Here is a 20,352-nt window from a genome sequence, read left to right on the forward strand (position 1 = left end):
TATTAGCGTATGCGGATGATGTGGTAATTGTGGCGGATTCTCCGAGGTCATTACAGAGGTCGATTGACCTTCTGGATAATTATTTAAGCGATAATAGTTTACAATTGAATCTTGCTAAATCAAAAATTGTGGTCTTTCGAAATGGTGGTAAGGCTTCTAAGGCTGACAAATGGTGGTTTCGAGGTGTTCCAATTTCGGTTGTATCTCAATATAAGTATTTAGGTGTAATTTTTAAAAGTAATGGTTATTTTAATACTCATGTGAGGTCTTGTCAAGTTAATGCTGAGATAAAAATGGACAAAGTTATTCATATGTGTCAGTCTGCTAAGTTGTGTAATTTGAAGGATCGGTTAAGGTTATTTAATGCAGTGGTGGGCTCATCTCTCCTTTATGCTTCGGAGGTGTGGGGGTTTCAGGCGCAGAGTTTGGATACGGTATTAACTACTTTTGTTAAGAGAATGTACGGGCTTCCAAGGTGTACTCCTAGTTATCTAGTGTCTATGGAATGTTCATTGATTCCTTTGTCTTGTTTGATCCTGAACAAATCTGTTAATTGGATTTTTAGAACGTTGAGTTTAAATGAAGAACGCCTTAGTAAGATTTGTTTGCGTTATGTTGTGAAACATGTTCAGTTGCCTTTGTCGAAGTATTGGTGGGCTAGTTGTTCAAGGAACGGAATCGATTTTGATAATCTGTTACAAGATTTTAATAGTGTTTATTTACTAAAGTTAAATAATTTTGATAATTATATTTTGAAGTTGAATCATGGCATATTATTAAGTTCTTATTGTGAATGGTATAAGAGTTTGAATAAACCTTTTTTTGATTGTTCTATTTATAATAGTAATTTTTCTTCTAATGTTATGGCCGTATTAATGCAAATAAGATGTAATTCATTAAGTTTTTTATGTAATTACAGAAGGGACATTTGCATATGTGGTGTGGCGGACTTACCATTGGATGCATTTCATATTATTGCTGTTTGTTCTCTTTTGTCAAAATTACGTGAGGAGACTTTTGGGGTTCCCAATTTTTCATTTAATCAGTTTAAAAAAGTTATTTCTGATTTTGATTTATTCTTTAAGGTATTTATTTTCATAAAGAGGGTTAAATTGATTATTTCATAATGTTTATTGTATATTTGATTTTCGATTTCTTTTTCATTGTTTTTTTTAGGCTTAAAGCGAAAGCTGTGCTTATTTATGTAAATTACGTTTTGGGGCGTGGTCTGCCTACTATTTAATCTGTGGCTGCTTGGACTGCTTGGGAGACTATCCGATTTTCTTTTGAACAATTGGTTTGAATTGCTGTTTTTTTCTTTTTCTAGGTAAGTTTTAGCTCTGTTGGTTGTTAATTTCTTTCGGATAGTTCTCCCAAGTAGTTCTTTAAGTTTTATTTTCTGATTTGGATTTAGTTTATAAATTTTGCAATTATCATTTTAAATTATTAATGTTATTACAATTGATGAATATATCTGTGAAATATGTTTTGTTATTTTATAAGATTATGTATACTTTGTTTTGTTCTATCCCCGCATCAGGGTCTTTGTACCAGAATGCTTAAATAAATAAATAAAATAAATAATCATAACTATTCATCAATATCATTAAAAATTCTTATTTATGATTTCTGCTTTACTATGCAAAACAATGAAAAAAATTAACTAAGTTTACTTGAAAATAATTTTTCTAAGTTTTCTACTTCTAATGTCTTGTTAAATAGGTTTTGTCATGTTTTTTCAGAATATATTCACTAAAGTTTGTCAAATTATCATCCTAGTCTAAGCTAATGTTTCTAGTAGTATTATGTGTCATATATAGATTAATATTGCAAAATTCTCAAAAAAATTCAAGATTATTAGTTTATTATATGTCTATTTAAAAAAAATTATGTTATTTTTTAAAACAGACATAAAATAAATTAAGATTGTAACAAATTAAAGGAAGAACTTTACCAAAATTGAAGACAAAGTCTGCCCAAAAGGGACCACCATTTATTTCTTGGGTTCCAGACTATACACAGTCCCCTTTTGGGCAGACTTTGTTTTCAATTTTGGTAATAATAATCTCCATTCAAGGACAAAAAAATCTACAGAAGAACTTTATGTTAAATCTGTGGAAACATCTGTATCTATCGTTTTTAGTGTTTACTCTCAACACTGATGCAATGAATACAAGAAAAATAAAACAGACACTAAAAATTGTGCATCATTAAACAAACTACTGGTAAGCATCAAGCACTTCTTGTCAATTTACTTATGCTGCAAATAGCTATCAAAGTAAGTTATACTATTGAAATTGTTTATTTTTAATTATATTATTTCATTTAATAAATATTCAAAAACCGTCATTAACTCAACACTGGAATGCAGTAAATAAACAAAACCTTCAAACCTGTTACCGATGTGTTCTCCCACAACGACAAAAAAAAAAAAAAAAAAAAAAAAAAAAATAGTTCGTTACTATAATAGCCGGATTTTAATCGGGCGAGAGTTATCTGCACCACACAACACACACACTACCTCAGATGGTTAGAGGCTGTGTGCATCTACATTGCTAGCCTCAGCAATAATAATAATAATTGCATCAATCACAAGGAAGAATAACTATCAGTAGCATTGCAGGCACTTATGGACAATAATCTATAAATAATGTCAATCACTGGAGAGTGCATGCCCAGGATGACGTAATCGAGAGGCACTTGTTCGAGTTTCAAATTTTATTTGATCTGCATTCTATCAGGAATTCAATGTTACCTGAGGAAGAACCGGGTTCAAAAACCTTTTTCATATTCAACCTTTTTCAAAATATTCAAAAAATTTTTGTGTAAAAATAGCATTTCTGTATAATTTCTTACTAATATGTACATTTGTTTATGAACAATATATAGTTTATAACAGGGATTATACATATATTGCCTATCAGAAATACAAGAGTACATTCTCTATTAAAAGTGGTATTTTATACAATGGATATGTATTCCCGTATATTTAATTATAATAATTACAGTGCAGTACAGGAATACAGTAAGGATCTAGAAGAGCTGCAGTAATGAGTTGCAGTAAGGATCTGGAAGAGCTGCAGTTTGGCCGTCACAGATATATAATATTTAATAATGTGTATAATTATAATCAAGGTTTCAAGAATGTCAAACAAGAACGGCAAATTTCATCAAATAAGGACGCACGCTCAACCGAATATAAGTTAATGACGAAAAATGCCAAGTGGTCGAGCGATTGCACTATATCACGTTTGAACTAACAAAAAAATACCTACACGGTTTCAAGAATGTTAAATTATAATCTATTTTTCTATACTATAGTTACATCCAATATAATGATGAAAACTTTGTTTAATTTTATTATAATAGAAGCAATAATTTACTATACAACATTTAGTAAACGACATTACTTAAAGTATATTTTTTTGTCTGTTTCTTTAATTTATGAATTTGTTTTATTCATTATTTTTATCTACATAAAAGCAAAATCCTTTGAAATTACAAGTAACATTATCAGTAACATTATCCGGTAAAATTACAAGTACATTATTCTCTATCTCTGAAAGAGAATAATGTATTTGTTTATGTAATAGACAACCAGATGGCTGAGATAGTAAAGACATCAATTCAGAAATTTTCATTATTATATTGGACTCTATTACCTCACAATCCAGTTAGTCCCACAATGGGCAAGGAAGAAAGCTATTTAATGTTCACAGGACAAAAAAATAAAAATAAAGTAAAAGTAATATATAAAAGCAACTTTTTTCCCTCTTATTCTTTCTTCAGCTTCATGCTTTATGTAAATGAGTTAGGGATAATAATAAGAAATTAAGAATAGTGCCTGGTAAGTAGGAATTGGTTTGCCAGTAATAATCTTTCATTTTTAAAATGTAAATAGAAAATTGATTTGTGTTCCTAAAAACTTCAATTACTGTTCAAATTACCGTAAAAACTGTTCAAAATATCAATATATAATTATACATCATTTTAGACAAACTGAAGGTTATGCTAGCATGCTGGCATCCAAAATAGAGTATATATATTTTTAAATGAAAAATTTTTGAAGCTTTTATACTTTTTGATAAAAATAAAGTAAAATAATTAGAATTAAAACAATAACTTATTATAACATATATCATAATCATTAAAATAAAAATATTCTCATAAAAGACAGAAAATTTTATAATTTTCAGTATTAAGATTTTTAATTAATAATTTAATTTAATATAATTTAATTAATTAGAAATTTTATTTCTAATTCAAATCTAGAAAAAAATCATGACATTTACTTTGCAAAACATTAAATTAACATTTACATATTCCTTCATTTTATCTTACATTAACAATTTTACTTCAGAATTTTCTTGTTGAATTTTCCAATGGTAGCTGTATTATTAGTTGAATAAGTAAATGTCTCTTCAATCCGAAAAAAGAAATCCTTCTGGTAGACTGTCTCGCAGCTCTTCGGGTTATAAAACTCCTTTATTGTTTTTTTACAGATGCATTTCAAGCAAGTTTAATTTTCTGGCATAAAAACACATTTCACAATACTCCAAGATTTCCATAGATTTCTTCACACTTATACGGAACTTCTAAGTTCCATTTACAATGTTTTTTTAAAAAAAAAAAAGTGTGAAGAAATCTGTGGAAATCTTGGAGTATTGTGAAATGTGTTTTCATGCACTGAGGAGGGGCCAGAAAATTAAACTTGCCCGAAATGCATCTGTAAAAAAACAATAAAGGAGTTTTATAACCCGAAGAGCTGCGAGACAGTCTACCGGAAGGATTTCTTTTTTCGGATCGAAGGGACATTTACTTATTCTACTTATTCAATTTTACTTAAGAGCTTCTGAAAAAGGCATATCCACAAAGTCCTTTTTACATTTAAACTTTACACAATCAATATAGTGTAATGTTTAAGTTTAGTTATAATCAGATAATAATTGTTTTAAATTATTTAAATTTAATTCCCACAAGTTCCAAAATAAACAGACTTTGCAAAATTATGATTCACTTAATCCAATTAGTGAAGATGAAGCAATGAGAGCAGTTATTCTCTCATTGTCTCATTTTATATTTCTTTAATTACATTGTAATCATTTTATATATTTTATAGCATTTCTATTTATGTCTGTAAAATTGATCTTCCATTTTTGGTTATATAACTCAAGAAAAACAATTTTGAAAGTCTCATTTATTTTGTTATGTATAATATTAATTTTAAAATTTTCATTAACTTTTTCTTTTATGTTGAAATCAAGCTATCCTTTCATAATAATGTGGTATTGTATATGTTTAAATATGATTGCATAAACCAGAACCAGTCTTCCTGAGGCTGCAGAACACCATTCATTGTGGAGCATTAGCATAAATGTATTCAAAAATTGATACTCAATTCTGTGTTTACTATACACACAAAACAATAAAGCAGTAAACGTTACTGTATCGAATAAGCTAGTAAACATGGAATTCTGTATGAATAAAGTGATATGTTGTAGTACATTGGAATAAATTTGCAATAAAACTTTAAAAGCTTTTTTTCATGTAATGCTTGGGCCAAGTTTGCACAATACCTGTGTTCCACTGAACATGTATTGAGAACCCCTAGTGATAATTTTTTTAAATAATTTAATTATTTTCATGTATTACAAAAATTAGTGTAAGTTCTCATATTCAATATAATTTCAACAAAACAGAGGATATAAAATGAAGTTATAATTATAGAATTACTTACTCGTGTAGACTTGCACATTAACATCACTTTGTCGAATACAAATATATACCTGTAAAAAAATTCATTTAACATTTTTATATCACTTATGAATTATAATTATAAAAGCACCAACTATCACCTGTAATCCAGTTAAAACGAACAAATTTATTGTTTATGCAAACAGCCAATTTCAGGTTATGGAATGTTGCATAGTCAATATTTGGTGATTTTATTGTAATCTCATCTAGTTTTATAGTATCTTTCAATTATTATTATTAAATGTAAACAATAAATAAAATATTTTACATGACTAAAAAAGTATAAAAATTTTATCATAGCATTTGCATATTCTACAGGGTGGGAAGGAAAGTCACTTAACACCCTGCTACAGAATACAGAAGGTACAGTACCCAAAGTTAATTCACTCATGTCAGCAACACACATTAGACCAAGAGGAAACAGATTGATGTAACACACATACATCTGTTTCCCCTTGAAACTTCAAAATTAGCAAAACTAAAAAACAAGAATCAAATCTTTTGGAATGATTTTGACATTACAAAAGACTATAGATTCAGGTTGAATAGATGACAAGATGTAAATAAAATGTTCAATTAACCATTTCTACAGTATATCACATTTGAGAGAGAAATTCTTGTTAAGAGTTCAAAAATATATATTGCTAACTTTAAACTTCAGCAGATATCTGTTAAAGCAAATATTTTTGATTTTGATCTTTCCAAGGTCATCATCAGGTAATCTTTCAAAAAACAAAACATTGCTTGAAATTTTTAAAAGTTCAGCATTTCAAATACAGAAGATCATTGTAATATACCAAAGACAAATCGTTTTTACTTGATGATGTCTTTTTGAAAAGGTCAAAACATTTGCATCTGCTAAAGTTTAAAAGTTAGTGATATATATTTTTAACCATATCTTTTAGTTTTTAGTGTACTTTAAAAGTTTGATTTTTAATTTTCATAAAATGTTCAAATTATAGGCTTAATAAAATTTACCATTTAAATAAGCTGATTTTTAATCTAGAAGTTTCAATTTATTTCAGATTTAAACTAAGTTTGACATGGTCGGGTCATAAATTATTTCCTAGTGTAAAAGACAGTAAACAAGCAAGCAACTGGCAGCAGATCTATTCTAATCCATTTTGACTTGTGGACCATAAGAATATAAGTCAAGTACATTAAGAGTCAAATTTTAAAAAATTTATTTCTTGACAGCATTGATTTCATACAATTAAATACATTTTTGATTGGGTTTGATTCAGATTGCTTACTTACAGTAATACAAATCTTAATTTAAAGTGTAATTAATGAGAATGTTACAAGATAAAAAATATTTCATTTTTCTGTCTGTCATACATTCAAATAGTTCAATAGCTTTGCCACATTTGGAAACTAAAAAAACTGATGGGCTATTTAAGGTGATTGCCATCATATTAATTATCCTCTTTCAAACAGCTTAATTGAGAGCACTTCATCCAATTCTCTGCATTAAATGCTCTCATATGAAGCACTGCTCAGTGGTAAAACTAGAATAAAAGCATGATGTGGTTGCTACAATATATTTATTAATCAGTTTCAAAAGCTGACTTGAGTGTAAAAGTGTATTTCAACAAACAGCATTTAGACATTAATTTAACAATTGTGCATTGGACAATCCACCAATTAAGGAGAAAGAAGTAATGAAAGTCTCTCACCATTTAGTGATGATAAATTAAATAATATATGAAATAACTAACCTATTTTTTAATCTGTTATCATTATGTGATCTGATTTTCAATTCTCCATCTTTTAACAACCTTCCATAATCTTTTAATTCTGTATTTAGTGGCTATAATAAAATAAACAGCATTTAATAACATTAAATAACAAATATATCAATTTATAAACTATAATTATTATTTATGATTATTTTAAATATATATATAATTCTAACAATAATATAACAAATAATAAATTATTATTTAAATTATGAGATAACAGTATACTACAGGGTGGCCAAGCCTTGTCATGATAAGAGACATACATGTATAGATCTCATGTACTTCTGATGCATTACCAGTTATATTGTATCCCTACTTTATATATACATATAGAGTAGGGATACAATATACAAGATCTGCAATAAGGGTCTAGAAGAGCCGTAGTTTGGTCACTGTAGATACATTACATAAAATTCAACTTCATAAAAACAGATAATTCTTACAAAAAACATTCACTTTTAGCTTGATTAACAATTAGTAAATAAACAGTATTATCTAGAAATTTTGTTTGTTATAACTGAAAATTTCCAATTCTATTTTAAAAAACAGAATTGTAAATTCAATGCTGTAAAATCCACTTATTCAATAAGATATTTAGAACATAATCCAAGTCTACACACAATAGCTGCAAGGTTGATGACCATTCTAACTTTACTAGCAATATAATCCACTTTCGCAGATTAGATTATTATTATTTAAATTTTAAAATTTACGTAAATTTCTAATTTTTTTTTCCAATCAACTATGGTGCTAAGTTTTGTAATTTGTAAAGACTTATCAGTCATGAGCTTCTTTTAAAGTTTGTGACTGAACTTAAACTTTTAAAAAGCTTGCAAATCTTGCACATTATACAATTATGCAAATGATAGAAAATATCCATACGATCGTAGTTGGCATATTTAACATTACACAGGATAATTTCTAGGGCTGTGCCAATAGCCAATATACATTTACACTATCAATGTCAATATTTTAGATTTTAGAATACCAATATACCAAACCTGGTACTGTAAATATTTATTAGTTTTTGTTTGATATGTCAGTTATTAGCACAGTACTATTGATAATTTTTGGTATTTACCAAATATAAACATCCCAATGCCTGATATTTTAGTAATATGCCAGACTATTGCTGAATTAAATCAAGTTACTTTACTGCTATTATTTTTAATTAAATTCTAAATAATGTGGTACTACAGGTAGACAATAGGTGCTATTTCTTATTAAATTTAATAATTATAATTAAAGTAATATTTAATAATTTGGAATATTCTGGAAGAAAGGAATCAGCCTGGAGCAGAACTTGAACCCTAAAGTGCATTGCCAGTTACACTACATAGATCTCCGTCCAATCTTCCCTTCTAGACATATTTAATTTAGATATAACCACCCTTAGTTACTAAATAAATAATTTAGAATATTCTAAATTATTTATTAAATTTAACAAGAGACGACACCTTATGCCTACCAAATTATTTAGTATTTATGAAAACTTTTTGATCATTGATATATCAAAATTTTAACTTAGCACAGTCCTAATAATTTCCTTCATCTCTTGTACTGAAGATACAAGAGTGGAAGAAACATCTCTTATATCTCTCTCAAGAAATCTTTACTTCTTGATATTTAATGATTTAATAGTTATACATTTATTTATCTACAACACAAAAATTAAAATTTATATAAACTTGATATTTTAAAATTCATATTACTTACCATATTAAGATCTGTGATACTGGCTTGTATATCACTTATAATTTGAAGGGTTTCATTATCCCTTTTCACCTCATTAATATACTGTGCAAGATCCTGAAAATAATTATCAAAATATTACATTGAGGAAAACATTTCTAGAATTAGAAGTTCTTATTTTATATTCACAGTTATATACCATATTTACTTGCATGTAAGACAACCTCGCATATAGGACAAGGTGTGATTTTTAAAGATCCAAATAAAGAAACTTAGATTTATTAATACAATTCAAATTTTATTTTGTTTAATCACAAATAAAATATCAAATGCACGTAAATGCACACAATGTCCCACAAAAATTACTGGCATTTTAAATTTCAAGGAAAAGTCTTGTAAAATCGACAATGTAATTGGTTCACGTAAAGCTGGACAATGGGAAACCTTTTTTGCCAATTCTAAACTGTCTAATTCAGTGGTTCTTAACCTTTTTACCCCACCAAATATTTCATAACTTTTTGCGACCCCCATTTTTCTAATAATAATTTATATTTGTTAAATTATCTATAATAAATTGATTTTTTATTATTGTTTTATTTTTTAATATAATAGATGTAAATCATAACTTTATTATTTCATTATCTATTTAAATAACATTCGAACTTCACAATTAAACACGAAAACTCATTGATTTTTAACAAAAAATAAAATAAGAAACGTCGATAAATCGATCCAAAGTCGATGCTAAAACTAAACTAAACTAAAACAGCCACAACTTGTGGTAAAGATTTTGCATATCTTTGGCAAAAATATTTAAATTTTCAAAGCCTACTATTTTTCCTAATTATTTTTAAAATTCCAAGCATTAATACAGTCGAACCTGTTTTTATGCGGTCTTTTTTTGTGTGATTTTTTATTTGTGCAATTGTTTTTATGCGATTTTTTTTGTGCAATTTTTTATTTGTGCGGTATAGTTGACTACTAGTCTCGTGCGTTTTGTCATGTCTCACGTTGACTTATTATAGCTAAATAAACTTATTATAGCATAAATGAACTTATTATAGTAATATTATTGCATGAATATGCAAAAAATGAAATAATTTATTTTTTAAGTCAACAAAACACCACCTGGACAAAAATATGTAAAACAGACGATAGACGAGACGATGCAGTCAAGTGCTGACATCTGTTGTCAATAAATTCTATTTCGTGCGGTTTTGAGTTATTTTCTATGTGAGACTTTTTTATGCAGTCCCTATTGACCGCATAAAAAAAAATTTTTTAAATTGTGTTGCGAAAACTATTTTTTATAGCCACTCGCAAAGTTTCGTGCGATTTTTTTTATGCGGTCCCTATCCACCGCATAAAAATAGGTTTGACTGTACTTTCTTAGAACTGCTTTGGAACAAAAGTAAATACTGCGGTGTAAGTAGCATATTTGCATTTATTTCTTCTGTACTAACAAAGTTGTATGTAGGAAGAAATAAATAAATAAATAAATAAAACTAAATAGGAAAACTTTATCTTTCTTATTCCACTTTTCTATACGATATTCAGTCATCAAATTTCTTCTTATTGTATTCTTATCTTTATTGGTGGCCCCCGGCAAACTTCTTATGGACTCCCAGGGGGCCGCGGCCCCCCTGTTAAGAATCACTGGTCTAATTCACTCATCGTTGATTACGTTTACGGGTTTCTCCGAATTCTGATTTCCGAATAATTATCGGTTTTCACGCGGGAATGGATTAAAACTTATATCGGGCTCCCGTGTGATTTTGGAATTTCAATCCGGAATTCAATTCAAAAGCTTTGTTTTTCCTATTGCTATTCATCTTTACTCCTGACAATATACAAAAATGATTGAAATGACCCATATAAAATACTTTTGTTTTTAAACACCGGAAGGTGAGAATCTGGTAAAAAATGCGAATACGCAGTTCGCAAAAATTATTGCAAGAACGCAAAGAATCCTTTGCTCGCACGTATAGGACGACCTAGGTTTTCGAAGCAGTGAAAAATGATTAAAAAGCTCGTCTTATATGCGAGTAAATACGGTAAATTATTTTTGAAACAAGTCCAAAGAACAATAAGTATACATATCAATGTTAAAACCTCTAAATTTATTATGAGTTTTTCATTGTTATAATAAATAAGCATATAATACTCGTAATGTAGTAAAAAATATATATTCGTAATCAAAATTATATATACATAACACTGGGTTATTTCATTTAAAATCAAATTTTCTTTAAAGCAAAAATGTATCTGTAATTGTTCCTATTTAGTTCAGATTATTTTAACTTAGAAATAGCAGGACATTGGCAGGTTTCTAAAGGCAATTATCATGCCACTTTTAAATGCAAATCAAGACTTAATGTTAATTGCTTCTCTTATGTAAATGAAAAGTTTTAATTTAAATAACTACTGTTGTAACTTGTTGCTATTTTAAGAAATAACAATACTCGCTTGTGTATTGTAATTCACATCTGGAATATCAATTCAAAAGATTTGCTTTTCCTATTGCTATTCACCTTTACTCCTGACAATATACAAGAACGATTCCAACGACCCAGATAAAATACTTACGTTTTTAAATACAAGAGGGTAAGCATCCGGTAAAAAATGTGAATATGCAGTTCACAAAAATTATTTGCAAAAATGCAAAGAATCTTTCACTCGCAAGTATAGGATGATCTAGGAATTTGAAGCTGTAATAAATGAATAAAAAGCTCATCTTATATGTGAGTAAATATGATAGTTTATTATATACACAGGGGTTTGAACAAACAAAAAAGGGACTCACAAGAAATAGTGTGAGAAGTATGATGATGCTGAGAGTCAGACTTGGCAACCCATATGCCGGTGTCATCTAACCAATTCATTGTATGTTGCCAACTTTCAAGTGTAGTGTTAGCTCATTATTATTAATTTAAATAAGTTTTGTGTTAACTGGAAATGTCTTATGCTACAAAAAGGAATTTTCATACTGGAAAGTTATATGAAGAAAAAAACACCTAGAATTAAGATAATGGAGCAAAATTATTCCAAATTCTCTGTACCTACTAAGGTTTAAGTTTACAAACATTTTAATAAGTAGATTTCCATTGGGTCAGTGTGATAAAAAGTTGCCTTACAAAAATGTATCCAAGGAAAGACTTTTTTTAGACATTCAGGCACAATTAAGAAGTTCACAATACTTTTAATGAATCATCTTATGATTCTGTTCATATAACTGTAAAAATTTTGCATTATAATGTTAAGTATTTTTATTCATTTATTTATTCAGAGTTTCAAATGTTATCCCTCAAGTCTGTAGCAAAAACATTTTAGAAATTTAAAATTTACATTTTTCTCGTAATGTGTAGAGGAATACGAATAAGCACTGTCAACTCGTGGCTTTGTTAAGTCAGATTCGGAATGTCACCAAACTCTTCATGTCATTACTTCTTGTGATTCTTGTTTCATTTTATCACTTGGTATAACCACTTTTTAATATCTATAAAAATGTATTTATTATTGTAAGTATATTTTTATGGTTTTATTGATTATGATTTAAAAATTCAGGTGACAAGCATTTAACACGAACAGATGTTTATTATATTCAGTTGCAAAGCAGGCAGACAGATATTCTATAATAATTTCTAAAATTCAACCAAATTTAACTCTTAAATAATTATTCAACAATGCTCTCTTGTATCGAAAGTATTCAACATTGGACAATAAATTAGAAAACAATCTTCACTAGTGACTACCAGTACATATAAGATCAAATACAGCCTCTTCAACCTTCAAATTTCCGGTACACAATGACGAAAGTTAACGAACAAACGTTTTCGATTCTCCACAGAGATCTTCGTCAGGTTCATTGATGCTTGCAAAATGGAATGCGATAAATATAGAATATATAAGTGGAGCGAATAAGGTTCCAAAGAGACCTGGTATATATTGGATCCATCAAGAGGTCCGTTCAAAAAAGAATTTCTGAGCATAAGTATGACGTTGACAAAAAAAAGACACACCACCGACCTGTCGACGTACGCCACGGACCCCGATGTAAGAGCAGACTTCGATAACACCAGCCTCATTAAAAAGTCATTCAAAACGGACCACATCAGGGCCTCGAAGACCCTTGAGATTTACAAGACAACCAAATCGGGGAAATGTATTAATTTCAAGAACAGTAACGTATTATCGTATGCGTAGCGCTATACCTCTGAGGTGCATCCACATTGGTAGTTATGTATTATTCCTGAATAGATAGACCGCATCATTATTATGATAGACTCCTGTCTACTAAATCTATTTTATATCTTTGATCATTACTACACGCTGGAGATATTCAATTTTTTGAATTTCAAAAGTGTTCTATATTCATCGCATTCCATTTTGCAAGCGTCAATGAACCTGACAAAGATCTTGGTGGAGAATCGAAAATGTTTGTTTGTTAACTTTTGTCATTGTGTACCGGAAATTTGAAGGTTGAAGAGGCTGTATTTGGACAATAAATTATTATTGAAATAAACAAAAATAAAAATTATTACAATATTTGTTACAATGCAACTAAATATTAATCATTCTAAATTTCAAAATAATGTATATTAAAGCCAAAATATATAAATTAATAAAGATTTACTAACTTTGATAACACATTAAAAAAGCTCAATATATGCAAAATGTCATCAATAATTGATTTTATACTATCTTCAAACCTAGAGAGCTTTTATAAAAATGAGCTAAAACTTATTCTACATTCTTTCTATTCAGCTTATTGTAGAAAAGAAGTACAGTCAAACCTGTTTTTATGCGGTGGATAGGGACCACATAAAAAAAAAAAAAAAAAATTGCACAAAACTTCATGAGTGGCTATAAAAAATAGTTTTCGCAAGACAATTAAAAAAATATTTTTTTTTATGCGGTCCCTATTCACCGCATAAAAAAGTCTCACGTAGAAAATAACTCATTTTAAAATCGTAGTCTTAGTTTCTAAGAAAATTTACCTTCCTCTACGCTTTGTTTTTGCCCTTATTCATTTTCAGAGATTATGTCTAAACATAAAATAAAAATCCTAAAATTTTATATCTAAATAGAAAAAATAATACAGTACATTTACCTTAAATTTACGCTTTGAAACGAATCTTATCTTAATGGTCCAGGAATGTGAAAGCACTTTGAAGGTTTAATTAACGTAATTAAAACACGTAAAATTTATTGACAACGGATGTCAACACTTGACTGCATCGTCTCGTCTATCGTCTGTTTTACATATTTTTGTCCAGGTGGTGTTTTGTTGACTTAAAAAATAAATTATTTCATTTTTTGCATATTCGTGCAATAATATTACTATAATAAGTTCATTTATGCTATAATAAGTTTATTTAGCTATAATAAGTCAACGTGAGACGTGACAAAACGCACGAGACTAGTCACCAACTATACCGCACAAATAAAAAAAAATCGCACAAAAAAAGACCGCATAAAAACAGGTTTGACTGTATATGTTAAATGTTATATACAAGTGTATATATGTTTATATGTTTAGATATCATTTAAGATATGTTAAAACTAAGTAATAAATGAACTGTATCATAAGTTGATTATTATAAAAACTTTACAGGATTGAATAAAACTTTTGAATTTTTAATTAAAGTGATCACTATATTAATGTAAGAAAATCTAAAGTTTCATAAATATTTATTAGTATTTAATATTTTATATTTATATATAAAATATGAGAACTTGGTCCTGTCCCAACATGGAAGAATTTTCATCAAACAAACTTATTGTGAATCTTACGTAAACATCTAAGATTACGTGTAAATATATAAAGTGTTGAACAAAAAAATATAGAAAGAAAGCTGTTGAGATAGCAAAAGTTCGTAATTTAAACATAAGGTTATGACTCGTAGAGTTAACTACGTCAACTGCAAAATCATATTTCTATTGTCAAATGGCTAACTGCTGACAAAACAACTGGTGATCAAGAGATAGTAAGAGAAAATTTCTCTGAGAAGAAAATTAGCCCCTATAAACTTTTGATGTCAGTTTGAAAATTCAATCAGAAAGAGAGACAAGTTGACTGCCCATCAAAAGGTTGCCTGTGATGCCTGTGGGTAAAATGTTTGAAAAATCTGAGTTATATTGTGAGAAGGTAAAAAGAACTTCCTGACAAGAAAAGAGAGAATAAAACCAGTCTGTAACTGTTATCACAGCAAAACCAAATCTTTTTCAACCACCAAATCACTTCCTGACATAAACAGAGGACAAAGATATCTTGTTAACAAGTTCAAATTACTAGAGGAAAGTGAATAAAAGTTATTTCAGATCCAAACAATAATCTGTCTCTGTTAGGGTTTGGCAAAACTTGGTATTTGAGATTCTCTTAGTTAAGTCTACATTTCTAATCTAAATCTGTATCAAGTACAGTACATTAGTTTCTATTCATTGAACTAGGATATCTACAATATATTAAAAAATTGAAAATTTCATAAATTTGGCAAATACAATTAACTAATTAAAATTCATATCCTGTTAAGCAAACATTTCTTTTAATTATAATTACAAAATTATTGTTGTTTGTGACAAACTTTTTATGTTTCAAATATGCACAGAAAGAACCACTATTATAAGAAACAAGGTGTCTTAAACAGAAATAAATAACTAAATATTTAGAAGTTTAGCAAATATACATGTAATATTTCATTTAAACTTTAGTTTTTTTTTAACTCTTTCTGCTGTGTTGATACTAAGAGAACCATCTCTCCATACCAACCTGTAAGTTTTGCCAGACCAATAATGGGGAAACTGGGTGATGAGGAATGGGACTCAAGTTTCTGGAACAGACCACACATTAAAAATTCCCATGAAATTACTCACTCCAGATTTGATCCCAAGTCCCCAAAAAGCAGAGTGATATCTTAACTGCCTCAGCCATTCAAGCTATCAAAGCTTCTGACTCGAATTGCCTTAAAAAATCCCAAATTTTGAGTTTTTGGCATTTTTTACGTCTAGCTGCTTTTCTTTTAAATCTTTATATTGATTATTTTCTAAATCAGCATGCAATTTCTTTTTATGATTTGGACAATTTTCAAGTTACTAGACTGCAAAACATCTCAAATCAACAACAAATGTTTCTTGTGCTGTAATGTCAATAATGTAAATAAAATAAAACTAACAGGTTATCTTTACTAATTAGGTTTAATTTTCCTACCTCTTTACTAATAAAATACTTTAACAATTGACAATTTCTATTTAATGCTGTTAAAATATACAAACTTTGGACTTAAACTTGTCGGGTTTAAGAGTGAGTATTGAGTCCAAATACTTTGAACCAAACAAACCTTATTTTCTGCTGAATTCTTCTGAAATGTCACCACTGAACTTATAAATTTACACTCAGAGCCATGTTAATTCATCAACTCCCAAATCTCTCTCTTAAGTATCAATGTAAGTAGTTTAATATATACTTTTTATATTTAATGTATACTTATAAAACAAAATTAAAATTATACCAGCATTGCATCTAGCGCTTTTTCTAGTCCTAAGTAGTCATCGTGGACTTTTGGTGTATTTCGCAATAATTCCTGTAATAAAAGAAAATTTCATTATTAAATTATTGAATAATGTCACATAAAAATTAATAACAACAACTAAATTACTGAAATAATCTTATACAATAAAAAAAACACTCAAAACAAACTTATACAAAAGTACAGGATGTACTGTATTAGACCAAAAGATCTTGAGCCAATATTAACATACTTAATTAAACAATTATTAAAAATTAGAATTACATAATTATAAATAAATCTTAAAAGTAAATCGTAACGATGGTGCACGCCGATCTCTTTCATAAGCAAGAAACGAGAAAATTAACATCCAGGCATTAGGTGTTAACGAATATCGCTATAATCACTAGCGCTTTCGACGAAACTATTTTCGTCTTCCTCAGGTGGATAAAATTTATCCACCGTCTTTTTTATTTGGGAGGCCTTACTTACCGCTGCACTAAATCTGTGCAACACGCCCACGCTTGATTTGCCTGTTATGTGGGTTAACTTATATAACAGATTAAAACAACACCTCTAGCTCCACATCTCAGTAATTTATAGCGCATGCGCTACGTCACCACGCGCATACATTTAAATTTCTTCTCGCTCTGTTCCATCGGCGAGTGTGTTCCAAAGTTCTAAAGCGGTTTTTGCATTTCGAAAATTTTTTGATTCGAAAAAGGATTTTATCCGTTTTTATCCACCCGAGGAAGACGAAAATAGTTTCGTCGAAAGCGCTAGTGATTACAGCGATATTCGTTAACACTTAACGCCTGGATGTTAATTTTCTTGTTTCTTGCTTATATAAATAAATATATGTAAACAATAATATTATATAATATCAGTTATTTAAGTAAGTAATTAAATTCCATCTTTGCAAAGCAATTTTATATTATGCTTACCTTGAGCAAGAGATGATATTTAAGCACCCTCTGCATAGGCACGGAGAGAAGATCACGAAGTTTAAATTTTCCATCGTTGGCCTCTAACTGACACCGCTAAATATAAAGTTGTAGCTTGTTAATATAATTATAATATTCATTCATTTTATTTAAACATGATATCTGACTTATTGTATTTAGAGAAATTATAAAAACATTTCAATATGTTTTTATATACTATCTGGATACTCAAACTATTGTTTCTAAATGGGCTCATTTTTAATCTACTTCTATAGTCCCTTTCCACAGCAATTAACACGTAACTTATTAAAAATAGCTAACAAATTTCGATTTAGAATGCTAATACAGTAGAGCGTCGATAAGTGGAACGTCGGTAAGTGAAATGGCCGGAAAGTGGAACGATTTTCAGTCGGACTGTGTCGTGCCGAATCGAATGTTTTTGATACTAAATTTACTTCTAAAGTATAATTTTCATGTTTTTTATATTCTTTAATATATTTATTTTGTTTGTACAAAATGCAGAAATAATTTTTAACGATACGATAGCCTCGATGATTATTATAAAAATTTTCGTTAGGCTTAAAATCGACGAAAATTCAACACGAAGCGACACGCAACGGAGAAAAATTCAACAGGAAGCGATACGCAACGGAGAAAAATTTGAACATCGGACAGGTTAATGTATTTTTTCGTACAAAGTCGGAAACTGGAAGAAATCATTAACTGGAAGGACCCCAGTCCCCAATTGGTTCCACTTATCGACGCTCTACTGTATTTGTTTTTACTTTCTCTTTGCAAGTTACATATAAAAGACGTAAATTGGTAAAATTTTAACGACAAATCACACACACATGTATATATAATAATACTTTATTTAATAATGAGATAATTCAGATATCTTTACAGAAAAGAATGTTAGAATATAAAAAAAAACACATTCAGTCACAAAAAAGACTTACAATATTAGCTAAGTTAACAATAAATGAGAATTTTGAACTAGACAAAACTGAAATTAATTGAATTGAAATCTTATATTCATCTCATAATACTAAGTGTCTTATTTTTGTCAAAATCTATATCAATTAACTTGCATAATTTTTGTAATCTATATGAGATGACCATAATGATATTCTACAATTGGAATATTTTACTATGAATATTCACAAATTATAAAAGTAAATCTGAATAAAATTTTTTTTCGTTAAAATAAATTTACATTATAAATGATTTATATCGTGCATTATAATATACATTATGAAATATCATTAATGATTTCTGTAACTTTACTAATGATTTTGCTGTATACAGTTTATAACTTTAAAGAAACTCGCAATTAATTTCTTTTCTCTAATTTCCTTTCCTTTACTTTCTCTAAAATTATGAATTTTGAAAATATTCTAATAATTTTTTCTATAAAAAAAATAGCTAAATTTTCATTATGGTCACTCTATATCAGTTTTAATTAATTCAACTGTTGTTAGTTTTTAATAAATTTAATAAAATTTTAATTGAAATTAATTGCACTAATTAACTAACTGAATTAACCTTAAGGGATTTCAAAGAATAAATAATAGAAATTACATTGTTATAAATTGCTCAAGTTATTATACAGTTAGCATCAGATAAAATTATCACTTTATAAATAAATAAATATGAATAAACTTAATAATTTAAAAATAAATAGCTTATTATAAAGGTTTGCCCATAAAAACTGATTTTTCTAAAATAAAACAAAACTAAAACAAAATATATGTTACTGTAAAAGCCCATATATTGGTAAATCCTAGGTTTTACTTGTAAATCTTTGGATTTACCAACATGAGTTGGTAAATGTAAGGATTTTTATAAAGTGAGATGATTTTCCGGGCTTTTATTGTTAGAATTTGGTACATGCTATGTTTTACTAAAGACGGTTAGTAAATGTTGGTTTTGGAAATAAAACTATGAGTATTTTAATAATCATTTATTTCAATTATTATAAACAGTCAACTTACTAAGTCCTATTTATTAATAGCGAAGTTGGGGCCAAAGTTTTCGACACGAAAACGTGTCGGACATTTGTTGCCGCTTTCCCGTAAGCCTAGAATTTTGACAATGGCATTTGGAAAGTCAATGGAATCGTGCTCGACATTCCAAACACCATTGCCAAAATTCTAGGCTTACGGGAAAGCGGCAACGAACGTCTGACGTACACGTTTTTGGGTTAAAAACTTCGGGCCACAACCTCGCTAATAACTAGTGAAACAGTTTAAAAATACTTTTTTAACATAACAAAAATTAAAATTATCTTGTCAAAAATAATATAATAGCCTACGTTGGCTAAGCTAATCAGTACTCACAGTATTTTTTCTAATCATTTGGTATTCATTGTCATTTAATACTGTAAAAGTAAAAAAAGAATTTTACTTGTTACAACATGGAGAGCTATCATGGCATTTAGAATTACAAAGTAATCCTGATGACTTGCAAGCACACTTCTTCGTTACGCATTTTTTTAGGCAGTTGCATTTCTTGAAACCTTGTCCTCTTGTCAAAGACAATTTTCCAACAACTTCTCGAAGACTCACTTCTTTATCTTTAACAACTTCTATCTTGATAAAGTCTTCAGGGCATGAGGTAAATTGATTTTGTGTATAAAGCTGCTTTAGTACTCCAATTTTGGTACCTAGTTGGTAAAACTCGTTGTCCTTTACATTTACTACAACTGCAATAACA

At 28.6% G+C, this 20,352-nt stretch overlaps 1 protein-coding gene across 1 annotated transcript in view; it reads right to left on the minus strand.

Annotated features, from left to right (window-relative positions):
• Positions 1-20,352, minus strand: part of LOC136985262 (guanine nucleotide exchange factor VAV2-like) — a 162,135-nt gene that overhangs the window by 64,584 nt on the left and 77,199 nt on the right. The window contains exons 9-13 of the mRNA XM_067282513.1: positions 17,638-17,733; positions 16,697-16,768; positions 9,213-9,305; positions 7,473-7,564; positions 5,738-5,786 (exon numbers count right to left, since the gene is read on the minus strand). Coding sequence (XP_067138614.1) covers positions 5,738-5,786; positions 7,473-7,564; positions 9,213-9,305; positions 16,697-16,768; positions 17,638-17,733 — 402 coding nt within the window. The remainder of the gene's footprint in view (positions 1-5,737; positions 5,787-7,472; positions 7,565-9,212; positions 9,306-16,696; positions 16,769-17,637; positions 17,734-20,352) is intronic.

This window comes from Centruroides vittatus, unplaced genomic scaffold (genome assembly GCF_030686945.1).
Source record: "Centruroides vittatus isolate TY-2023 unplaced genomic scaffold, ASM3068694v2 contig_1208, whole genome shotgun sequence".
Lineage (NCBI taxonomy): Eukaryota > Metazoa > Arthropoda > Arachnida > Scorpiones > Buthidae > Centruroides > Centruroides vittatus.